This window comes from Merops nubicus, unplaced genomic scaffold, assembly GCF_000691845.1.
Source record: "Merops nubicus isolate BGI_N331 unplaced genomic scaffold, ASM69184v1 scaffold53096, whole genome shotgun sequence".
NCBI classification, from domain to species: domain Eukaryota; kingdom Metazoa; phylum Chordata; class Aves; order Coraciiformes; family Meropidae; genus Merops; species Merops nubicus.
In genome coordinates this window covers 28,279-39,028 of record NW_008614067.1, presented here as the reverse complement: position 1 = coordinate 39,028, position 10,750 = coordinate 28,279, and the positions used below count along the sequence as shown (strand labels likewise).

General features: G+C 40.0%; 1 protein-coding gene across 1 annotated transcript in view; it reads left to right on the top strand.

Moving 5' to 3' along the window:
* Positions 1 to 5,511: 5,511 nt before the first annotated feature.
* ITK (IL2-inducible T-cell kinase) overlaps positions 5,512 to 10,750 on the top strand; it is a 29,085-nt gene continuing 23,846 nt past the window's right edge. Inside the window, exon 1 of the mRNA XM_008942067.1 lies at positions 5,512 to 5,711. Within this exon, the coding sequence (XP_008940315.1) occupies positions 5,541 to 5,711 (171 nt within the window). The 5' untranslated portion in view covers positions 5,512 to 5,540. The remainder of the gene's footprint in view (positions 5,712 to 10,750) is intronic.

Here is a 10,750-nt window from a genome sequence, read left to right as displayed (position 1 = left end):
TGGTCTTTACTTGGTCACACACATGTGGGGACTGCCTGAAATTCTAACTTGTAAATGAACATGTCTCAAAAAAATGTGTCTGGATGACATGAAGAAGTGATGCCTATCCAGCCACCAGCAACCGGCGTAGCTGCAAACACGGCACATTGCCAGAGTAAACTGCAGGATCTGCAGGGCTGCAGTTTTGCCAGCAGTGTAAGTCGTGCCTTTGTCTTCAGAAGGAAACAGTAACAGACAGGAACTGTGATAGGCAGGCACTAATAAAAGGAGCTGGAATAAATCCCCAGTTTGGTCATGACCTGATGAAACTAGTTTTTGCTTTCCGCATTTTCGCCTAAGGGAGGGGAGCTGAGCAAAGGATTATTTGTACCTTCATCACGGAGGAGCCTGTCCTAACCCTCTACAAGTTCACCAGTATAAAACCTCTTCCCTATATTACTGCCAACGTCAGTAAGCCTGGAGTGATTTGCTTCAGGCATTCAAATTATGGATAATTCACTGCATCCTCCTAGCAGATGCTTAGAACAAGGCATCCACTTTCCCAGGGCTCCCAAACAGTTCACAGGAGAATCTTGCTCTAGTTCTACTAGAGCAACTCCTTTGCTCACTGGGAGCAGTGTGGCTGGATTCAAGGGTGCAGTTGTGAGATCTAGAGGAGAGCTGGATGCATCTGGCTCATAAAGACCGGGCTAATTCTTCCCTTTTTCTGCAGCTTTTTGTCTTGTTCTTTGGGTCTACTGGAGATGTGTTTATTGGTGAGATAATGAACTCCCAAAGAAGCAAGACAGCTGAGTAAGCTAAATGGAGTTTCTCACACTCTGAAAAAATAAGCTAATTAAAACAAAATGATTCAGTTCTGTAAGCTTGGAAGTTGAATGATAATTATCTTATTGATGATTACCAGTTATGCTAGTAAAAAGGAAAAGCTGGCACCCAGGCTGTAACCCTGGCCCAAATATTATACACAGTAGAAGTACACAGGTTGTTTCATGAGATTGAAGATAGAGTTGCACCCTTCTGTTCTATTTTGGGTTTTTTGTTGTGTTTTTTTTTTTTTTTTTTACAAACACAAAACTGTCTATATTTAACTTTACAAATTTCTCTGCCACCTTCAGGACATAAGCATTGGTATCAGAGCAGGATGTGCGGGTGGGGAGATTTCCACAGTTTGCAGTAATAACAGTGTGAACTGCTTAATCTGGGTAAATCCCCTAAGAAAAAATCCAATCCCTAAAATAACATATTTCAGAGTAGAAATAGAGCAGTTTGCGGGAGAGAGCAAGGGAAGAACAAAGGTGATTAAAAGAAGAAAAAGAAAAAAGGAGCCTGCAGAGGACATAGCTGATAACTTTATCTGTAACTTCAACTTCTGTAGCACAGAGGAGTACTTAATGCACACAGCAGCTCAAACTTAAACCTGAAACATTTAAAATAGTTCATATATTTCTGCCTATGGATGGAAAAGCATCAAAGGATAGATGGCACCAGGCTTTATAAAAGTGTTTATGCAGAGAAGATGTAGGATACCTAAAAAATTCATCAGGCTCTGTGTCATCTTAAGGGATAGATTTACAGTGGTTACTTAGGACAGTTCTCTTTAATTCCTTTCTATTAAGGAAACAGAATTTCTGTACCATGCAATACATTGTGGTGCCAAAAGCCGTGAACTAAAGGAGGGTGCTCATATATTGAGTGTATCACTGCACTGTCATGCAAGGTTGGGCTCCAGAAATGAGATGCCTGGGCTAGTGGAATATTTCCTCTGACCAAAGGAGCCGTTTCAGGAAATGTATGTAGAGCTCTACAGACTTGTCCCCACATCTTCCAGCTCTGCAGCCAACTTGGTCCTAGCCAAGTGTCATATCTCTACCTAACTCTCTCTATATATATATATCCTGCTCTACTGTACAATGGTCTAGAAGCCCTTAAATGACTGAGGCTTTGTTTAAAAGGGTTATAACCTGTTAGCCACCGAGGTGGATGATGATATATGATTTATATCTACAGTTCATGTCTTGAAAGCAGCAAAGACTTATATTTAAAAATTGGACAAGAAATCAAGATCTTTGAAATTAAATAAAATTCAAATACAGATAAGCATATTACCCTCTCATAAATATATAATTAAACAAAAATAAAATTCTTAGACCATATGTTTTTGTATATACAGGTCAACCTGGCTGTATATTCATTAGACCTAGAGAGCATTCATATTCTTGTTTTGGCTTGGTACACTCAAGTATTTGCATGTTTGCTATATATGGGGGTTTGGATTAGTGTGAAAAAGGTACATGAAGGGGTAGGTCTGTGGCAAAATTGGATACAAACATATGTCAATTCCTGTCTTCCTCCCCAATTCAACAGTGAAGAGTGATTAGTTGATAAGGATATTGTAAAACAAATGGCAGCCCTCACTGACATCAACTCCTACATTTATATCAATGTCATACAAATCCGGCTGTGTTGACTTTTGTCCTTCCTTACAGTAATTTTAATTTTTTTTCCCTGTTTAATATCTTATCTGGCCCATCATCAGTGTGAACTCACCACGGAAAACTCAGAATGGCTGATCCTGCCTGCCAAATCCTGCTAGTTCTAACATAACTACCAGATTCGCTGTTGGTCCAGGCCAAAAGCTGTGATTATTTTCTTACAACTGTATGTGTCTTTCTACATATGTTGTATCAAATCTGTACCTTCTCTTCCACAGCAGAGCAGCCTGTCCAGTTCTTCCACATGGAGACCTAAATCTTGTTTGCTAATTGTTTCTGTCTTCCTTGACCCTTGCAGCATCTTCCCATCCTATCTCCTACAAGGCATCACATCGTGTTCACACCAAATGGCGTGCAGTTGCCAAGCCCCCATCTAGACATTTGATCAAATCACTCCCTTCTTACGTTCCTCCTCTAAGTCATCTTTTATCTCGTGAAGAAATCAAGCTGTCAGTCACTACATTCAAAGAATTTCTTAGCTCTTCCCCCAGTACATAGCACCCTTGCTGAATGTCTTCTCCCCCCACATCCTCTCATCTCCAGCAGCATTGTTCCCCTCAAAGGTCTATGTGTTGGCGTCTCATCTCTGTGCTGTCCCCTGTGCTTTGGTTTTTCTGTAGAGCTGCAATGTCACACCCTTGCATTTCTATATATGTTCAGTTGTCTGAGAAGACAGATGCACATCTCTGCCAAGAGACTGCAAACCCCTTGGCTCAAGCTACAATGACTTTTTCATAAAGTCCTTAACATGCTACAGTTACTGGAAAGAAGAGACTAGAAAGAATAACACAGCCTTAAATAAGTGTTCACAGCTAAAAATGCAACGGCATCACAAACTGTGCTTATAAATTCATCTGCACTAACACAAGTTAATCAAGCAAAATGCCATTAAAATCAACAGCCCTTTAGGGGGGATTTGCTGTTGCCAGCAGAGTGAAGTCCATACAGTTTGTCAGGTGACTCTACTCTCCGTGTTTTGGAGAAATTAATTAGAAGAAAGAATCTCCAAGCATAATTTAAACAAGCAAATTCTGACGCATGAGGAAAATTACATGCATGCAAAAGTGGTCCTACATTTTAGAGATGCAAGCACTTAAAGAAGGTCTGGAAGTATCCAAACAGCTGCTGTTTACACTGAGTGCAGTTTTAGAAAACTCATAGCAGAGTCTGCATTTTTTATATATGTGTGTTGCGTGAGGCAGACTGTTTTATAGAAGAACTGGGAAATTTGGCCTGAGTATTGATCCTAGTCTACAAATAGACATGAAATCCCCCTTGGCAGCAGTGACGATTTTTCAGATCACAGACATGTCATCTTTCTTGTTCAACCACAAGTGTTCCTTGGAACTCAGTCGCTCTGCCAAGAAATGAAACAGCTTTGCTAGACTTTAACACGGTGAAGGGTTCACGATATGCTGCATCTTGCCTTTGGCAAGACCACCAGAGAGAGAAAAAGAGAGAGAGAGAGAGAGAGAGAGAGAGAAGGGGATCAACCATGCAACAGCTTCTATTTGTCCTTGTTTCTGTTCCATAATACTGAATTGCCTTTAGCAAATGCTCTTAAAGATCTATATATCAATTGCTATGTTAACATTGTATTTTTCTGGCAAATGCAGATTGTCAATTAGCACTCAACAAAATTGGTAAGGAATGTTTGATGATCCCTGGCATATGCTGCCTAAACAATATAACATAAAACAGCAAGGAAGGAATATGCTACCTCTTCTTGTAGGGATAACCTTTACATTCTATTGAGAAATGTGGTTCCCAAGTCTGTCTGCCCTATAAAATCCACATCCTAACTGAAACAGTTTCCAATTCTGATATTTGTTCAGACTTTTTTTTCCTCACAAACTGAATTTAAAACAATGAGGTATTTTCTTTGGAGCTTGCAAACAGCTCTGAAAATATATCAGCAATAGGGAGCTACCTCTTTATATCCTAATGCTACAGTAAACTGAAGCCAAATGTCAGTATTGATAAATGATTTACACTGGAACAATTTTCAGAAATACCATATTAATGAAAATACTTATTGTGCATTTTCCCCAGATTCCACCAGGCTCCATCTCTCTAATCCTTAACAGCGTCAGCAACAGAGTCAGGCACCACTAATAAAAAAATATGTAAACTATTAAAAATGAAAGAGCAGACAGAAATTAATTGCTTTTGTTTTAAAATATAAACGTTGTCATTATGAGTGACTTAGGTACATATTAAATTTATGAGAATTTTTATCTTTATCCTGGTTCAGACTTCAGCACTGATTATAGCAGCTTCATTGCATCCACAGAGGGCATATTGAGCTTGTGTCCCCTGGAACACCCAGCCACAGACTTATTAGACTACACCTGAAGCAGTCAGTAATCAGTAAATAGCAACCAGTGATAATTAATTAGTTGTCAGTTATTGTAACAGGTTTTTTCAGTTTAAATATCTAAAGACTACAAATACTCATCATTCCTTATACAAGTATATCCTGGATATAATTTTCTTTGCTTACATAGTAGAAACTTTCATGTTGTGTGGCGAGCTTTGTCCAAGTAAGTTCTATGAAACCTCTGAGACTCACAGTCAGCTGTTGAATACTCTAAAGGGAAAGGCACCATTCCTTCAAAAAAGAAATGTGGATGCGTGACCTACTTCTAAGAGGACAGTAGAAACATTTATCCTGTAATCCATGTTCAGTGCTTATATTTATAACTGTATTTACTAGATGGAGAAGTAGGAGACAGATGTTTAATCACGCCACACCCTTTTAATTAATCCTTCATCATTGACTTGCATCTACTCAATGCCCCTCAAGTGTTATTTTTTTTCCCCAACATTTACTTTAGCGTATATCTCCACATGTGCTGTTCGTTTTATGACTTCAGAGAGGATGTGGCTATGGTCTGGCAGAGAGGAAGCATTGCTGTAGATGGAAGATAAAGCTCAAAGCACCTACGCTGCCTTTTGAACACCTTTTTTTTTTTTTTTTTTAACTTAACTGCCCTCCTTCATGTGCTCTTCCTTGGAGGGGCGCTCAGCGCATAGGGCACGCATCCCATGTCCTGGGACACGGCCCTTCCTAGCTCAGCCATGAATAACTGTGTGCTCCTGGAGGAACTCCTGATCAAGAAATCCCAGCAGAAGAGAAGGACTTCACCCTCCAACTTTAAAGTGCGCTTCTTTGTCTTAACTAAATCCAAGCTGGCTTACTACGAACATCGCCATGGGGTATGTCAGCCATTTTCTCTCATCACAGAGTAAAGGAGGGAAGGATGAAATCTGGTAAAGGAAGGGAAGGATGCTAATGGAGAGAAGGATGCTAATGGAGGGGAGGATGATCTTTGTTCTTTTTTTAACTTAACTTTTCTGGTCTTCCTATAGCACCATGCACCAGAAATGGGAAAGTGATCAAATGGGTCTTTTAGAGCTTCTGATTAGTGTGCATGGAGGAATAAAACTATTTTTCTATTTTATAGAAAGAATCTAGTTGTGTTGTAGGCATTTAGCACTGACTGCTATAACTGGTGTGTGCAGCAGCTGTGTGAATATGTGCCTGGCAGCTCACATGAGTAGAGGGGCAATCTGGAGGGGTGTATTGTGTAGACCACAAGTGTACCCTAATTACATCTGCAAAAAAAGTCATCCACAGATCTTCCTTCTCTCATTCTTTTCTTCAGGGCAGCAGTTTGATTTTAAAATTAGTTCATTTTAAAATTAGTTCATCTGCCATGTGTAACACATCTAGTCTTGGAAGGTAGCTTCAGAAGGGATGTGATGATGAGATCCATGCTCAGACTAGGCATTGCTTTCCCGAGTTTGTGTTTGCTAAATATGAAGAAAATTAAATTAGGAGTCTGTCTGTGCACCCCATTGTGCTAAGTGTTCTAGTGAAGCGTGAATGATTTCCCTCTTCTATTTAGCTGGATGTTTGCTGAGCCTCATTATGGTTGTAAATAATATTGCGTGTTTTCCAGCAGCCACTGAACGGGCTGTTAATCCATTGTGTTCAGGCACTGTTCCTGTATGCAGACCAGTATTGGGGATCACGTTGCCTTGCTGTCCAGCACTGTCAGCTTCAAACCAGCTGATCTTGCTCAGTAGCAGAAAATTAAGTTAAAATTGAACCCAACAAGAAAAGCCAACTATGATGTGCCCTTGTATCATAATGCAGCTGAGGTTAGATACCAGCTTTAAGAGTTAACAGTCATTTCTACTTGCAAGTTATAGCTGCCAAATATACCCAACAGAATTATTTTCTTGCTTTTATTTTATAGTCCTTGTTTTTCTTACCTCCATATTTAAATAGGAAAATATTTATTACTGCATACTGTGACTATATGTGCTTTGAGATTCTCTTCAACTGCTTTCAAATGCCATTATTTTAAGACTTTAAATCCTATTGTAACTATTCCTCTTAATTATCCTGTGTAAAAATTTTAAAAGCATCTAAGTGATTCTGTTGTAGATATTTAGAGAAATGTTTACAAGTAGTTTTCTTTGGTGCTTTCGGAGTCTTAGTGGGCATGAGACGAATTCAACATGAACTTTGCCCAGATATTTTTGCGGGATTGCAGTAGGTGTCTGTCAGCATATTTAGACTCTGAAATAGTTTGGAAAATCTGACTCAGTGACTTTCAGTGGGGCACAGATTTCATATGCTGTCTGAGTGAAATTTTATTCCCTAGTCTTCCTGAAGATCAGTTAGGCCAGATGAGAGTTTGGTATATCATTTGCTTTATGTCATATATTAACTATTACAAGCATGTACACATTGTATATGTGTAGACATATGTACCTCATCACATAGGTAACTTTATGCCCTCACACAAATTTGAGGGATGGTGGGTAAATCTGCAGGTCTTATTTTCCATCAAAAGCTGGGTTTTTATTTTCTGACACAAACTGTCAAAATCAGGTCATTGTATGAATAGAATTTCATACAAAATGAGGAGAAAAGAATTTGCCCTGTGAAATACTGTCAGAGGCAATCTTCAGCCTCTTCGGTAACCTTCCCAAAAATTAGAGCATCCTGGAATGACCTCCACATGGTCAGGTCATACCTGTTCTGGATAGGGAAGCTTAGGGCAGCCTGTGCAAGCACCATCTAGTTTTGTGTTGAGAACAGAGTGAACCTCCAGCAATGGGATCCACGGGCAGTGAAGGGAAAATGACAGTACCTGCCCGACACACAGGCTGTGTCCCTCTCTCTGAGTGTCCAGGACTGGACTAGCACAGGCTGTCAGCACTGCCAGCAGGCAGTTTGCATGTGGTCCCCCTGCTCTGGAGGTTTAGGGTGAAGAGAGGACGTTGCTCTTCTCTGCCAGCTACCTGCAGTGATGGGCAGCATCCCTAGGCATGCATACTGCACCATACAGATGGGGCCAGCAACTGTCTTGGCTTTTAACTTACATATTTTTCAAAGCAAATCTTTGTGGATGTTTGCTGGAAGAGTTTTCCATTCATTTCTTAGCCTGTACTTAACAGAGGTTAGCACCCAATCCCTTTCTCTGCATTTTGACTCTGTGGTTATAAGACAATGTTTAAACATTTATTATAGCAGCCCAAAGAAAGGAAATAAACAGGTTGGAGGGATATTGGGAAGATTCTGTAAATGATTCCAAAAGTTATCCAGACCACATCATAAAGGCAAATTTTTGCCATAAGTGTAATAGCAGTTTTGTTGTAGCAGGCACGGCCAGACAGAAAGCACTGTTCTCCTCAGGGGCCAAGCACACAGCCGCCGTTAATGTTAATGAAAGATATTTACATATCTCATTAGGAGAATGAGCCCCCAATAACTGACAACAGTAAGAAGCTGTGTTTTCCAGAATTCATTATGCACTGCACAATGCACGGCTGTCTTAACATAAAGCAAAGCCCTGAAAACAGGCACATGTTTCAGCCCCCGCCTTTACTGTAATACATCAGAAGTGCCTTTATTATAACATGCAAATCAAATCTAAGGGAAAAAAATTCTTCATTTCCAGGGTCTGATTTTATAGCTACTGTACAAGTGAGTAATAAAGCACATGGGAGTAATAATTTTAACTATTTCAGTGAGTTGGATCCTCCCCAGAACAATGGATAATGCAGACACTACGCAGGGCTCTCAGCGTGTCAGTACACTTGTAGTGCTGCATAAGAAGCAGAGAAGTGAATCCCTTTGGAGAGGTGTCTAGGACAGAGTTTCAAATGCCCTTACTTAGATTTAGCCAAAACACTTGAACTGGTGAGTGACCTATGTCCCAGCCACCTAATGGCTTATGGTGTTTGGTAAATCCGTCAAGTTAGCAGACAGGAGAGTGAAGAGAGGTAGTTGAGTATATCAGATACTACACAGAGGTTCTTGCATAGTCCTCAGCACGTCACATTCCTACCTAGATGGGGACAGCCAGAAGCAAGCATCTCTCCCTGTGTTTCAAGTTGGCTGTAGCCTAAAAGTGGCACAGATGTCTGAGGCTGATGCCACACAATTAGTGAATAGGCCACTGTCTTGTGGGCTGGCACCACATTAGTGTGGTACCACTACCATTACCTGATCTCTGCACCAGAGCTGCCCATCTTGGCATGGCTCAGATGTGTGGAGAGTGCTTTAGTCTGTATCAGCTACAGAGAATCATTCTGTGTCCTTACACCACAGTTTTCCCTCTTCAAAAGTAGGCACGTTGCCTTATACAGGCATTCTGAGAAGTATGTCAAGGCTGGAAAAGGTGCTGCTAACATCTGGGTAGTTCAGGCACATAAACGTTTTTCAATTTTATATCTTCATACACTCATGGGCTATTACTAGTCCAGCTTTTAAAGGCAGCAATGAAAGGCATACACACACGCACAAAAAGGGACCAAGTTCCCTTTTCATTTACATGAGCACTATTCTTCCTACACTGGTCAGATGCTCAAGAGGTCACATAGCATGAGCCAGCCTTGTCATGGGCTCTTTCATTCAGATCTTTGATATTCAGATATAAAGATGGCACTTTAGTGTGCCTTGAAATCTGTTTTCAGTCTCTTGTTCCAGCAGAACAAAGGAACAAATTTGGCTGAAAAGCCTTTTATCAGCATCCTAAAAATGCTTCAGCTGCATCTGTTGCATTATCTACATGTTGGGTTACTTGCAATAGCCCAGCTACCCACAGTAACAAAAGCAGCACTTTGTTCCTCTGTCCAGCAGTCCATTTAACCTTGATTATTATACACAGATTCCAACTTGCCCATCCTGCCCTGGAAAGACTTGGGTTTTTTTTCCCCAAGACTTTAATGTAAACAGACTAACACTTTTCTTCTGAACTCTCCATTTGGTGTTCCTGTTAATTAGAGTGAGCGTTCATACCATTTCTCATTGCTTTGTGTATTCTGAATCCCTTAACATTCATGATGAATCCTCATCTAAAGTGAATGTAATTAAGGTCTTAAAGACTATCACCAAAATAAATATATATCTGAGTAGACACATCATTCCTCATAACTTGTCATGTGTTTATTAACAAGTTCTGTCTGCTTGCCAGAATTTGCAATACCATCTGTCTTCTGATGCATATCTCAAATTACTTTATTAATAATACACTTATCACCCATAAAGCAGTCAGGCTTGGCATCTGTCCACATCACACCTGTTTCAATGAATTTTTATGTAATAAAATCAATAGAACTTTAAATAAGGTGAAGACAAGGTACAAACCTGTGTCTAATTTTATTATTAAACTTTTCTACTGTGGCCACTTTTACTTCCAGTGTCTGCCTTTGCTTTATACTGCAATCAACCTTGTAACTGATGCTGTTGCAATTCCTGCCTGCTGCTTTATAATCTTCCATCCTTTCTGCCCATTTTTTTTTTTTCTCATGCTAAGAGTCAAGAACAGTTTTGAAGAAATTAAGATAGTATTCAATACTTGTTCCAAATGCTTTTAGGTAACCTAAAAAACTTAATTCCATCCTATTAGAAAGCTCAGCTGAAAACCAAGAATCTTCCTTTTTTTTTTCCTTCTGTTTCCGGAGGGTGACATTGCTTTTCTTGTCTGATCACTTGTGCTGATAGTAGGGATGCACACCGCGATAATCATCTGAGATGGGACATGAGACAATGTAAACATTGGAAGTAGCTTTGTCCAATCTTACAGTAGGAGTTCAGGGAAAATATTGGGCTGTTGCACTTGTGAAGCCCTGTGATGGGCCCAGAGAAAAATGGCCTTTCCAGTGGATCTCTTTACTTGGATGTTAAATACACACAGCCCATGAAAATTCACACTTTGTACCATAGAAACCTTGCA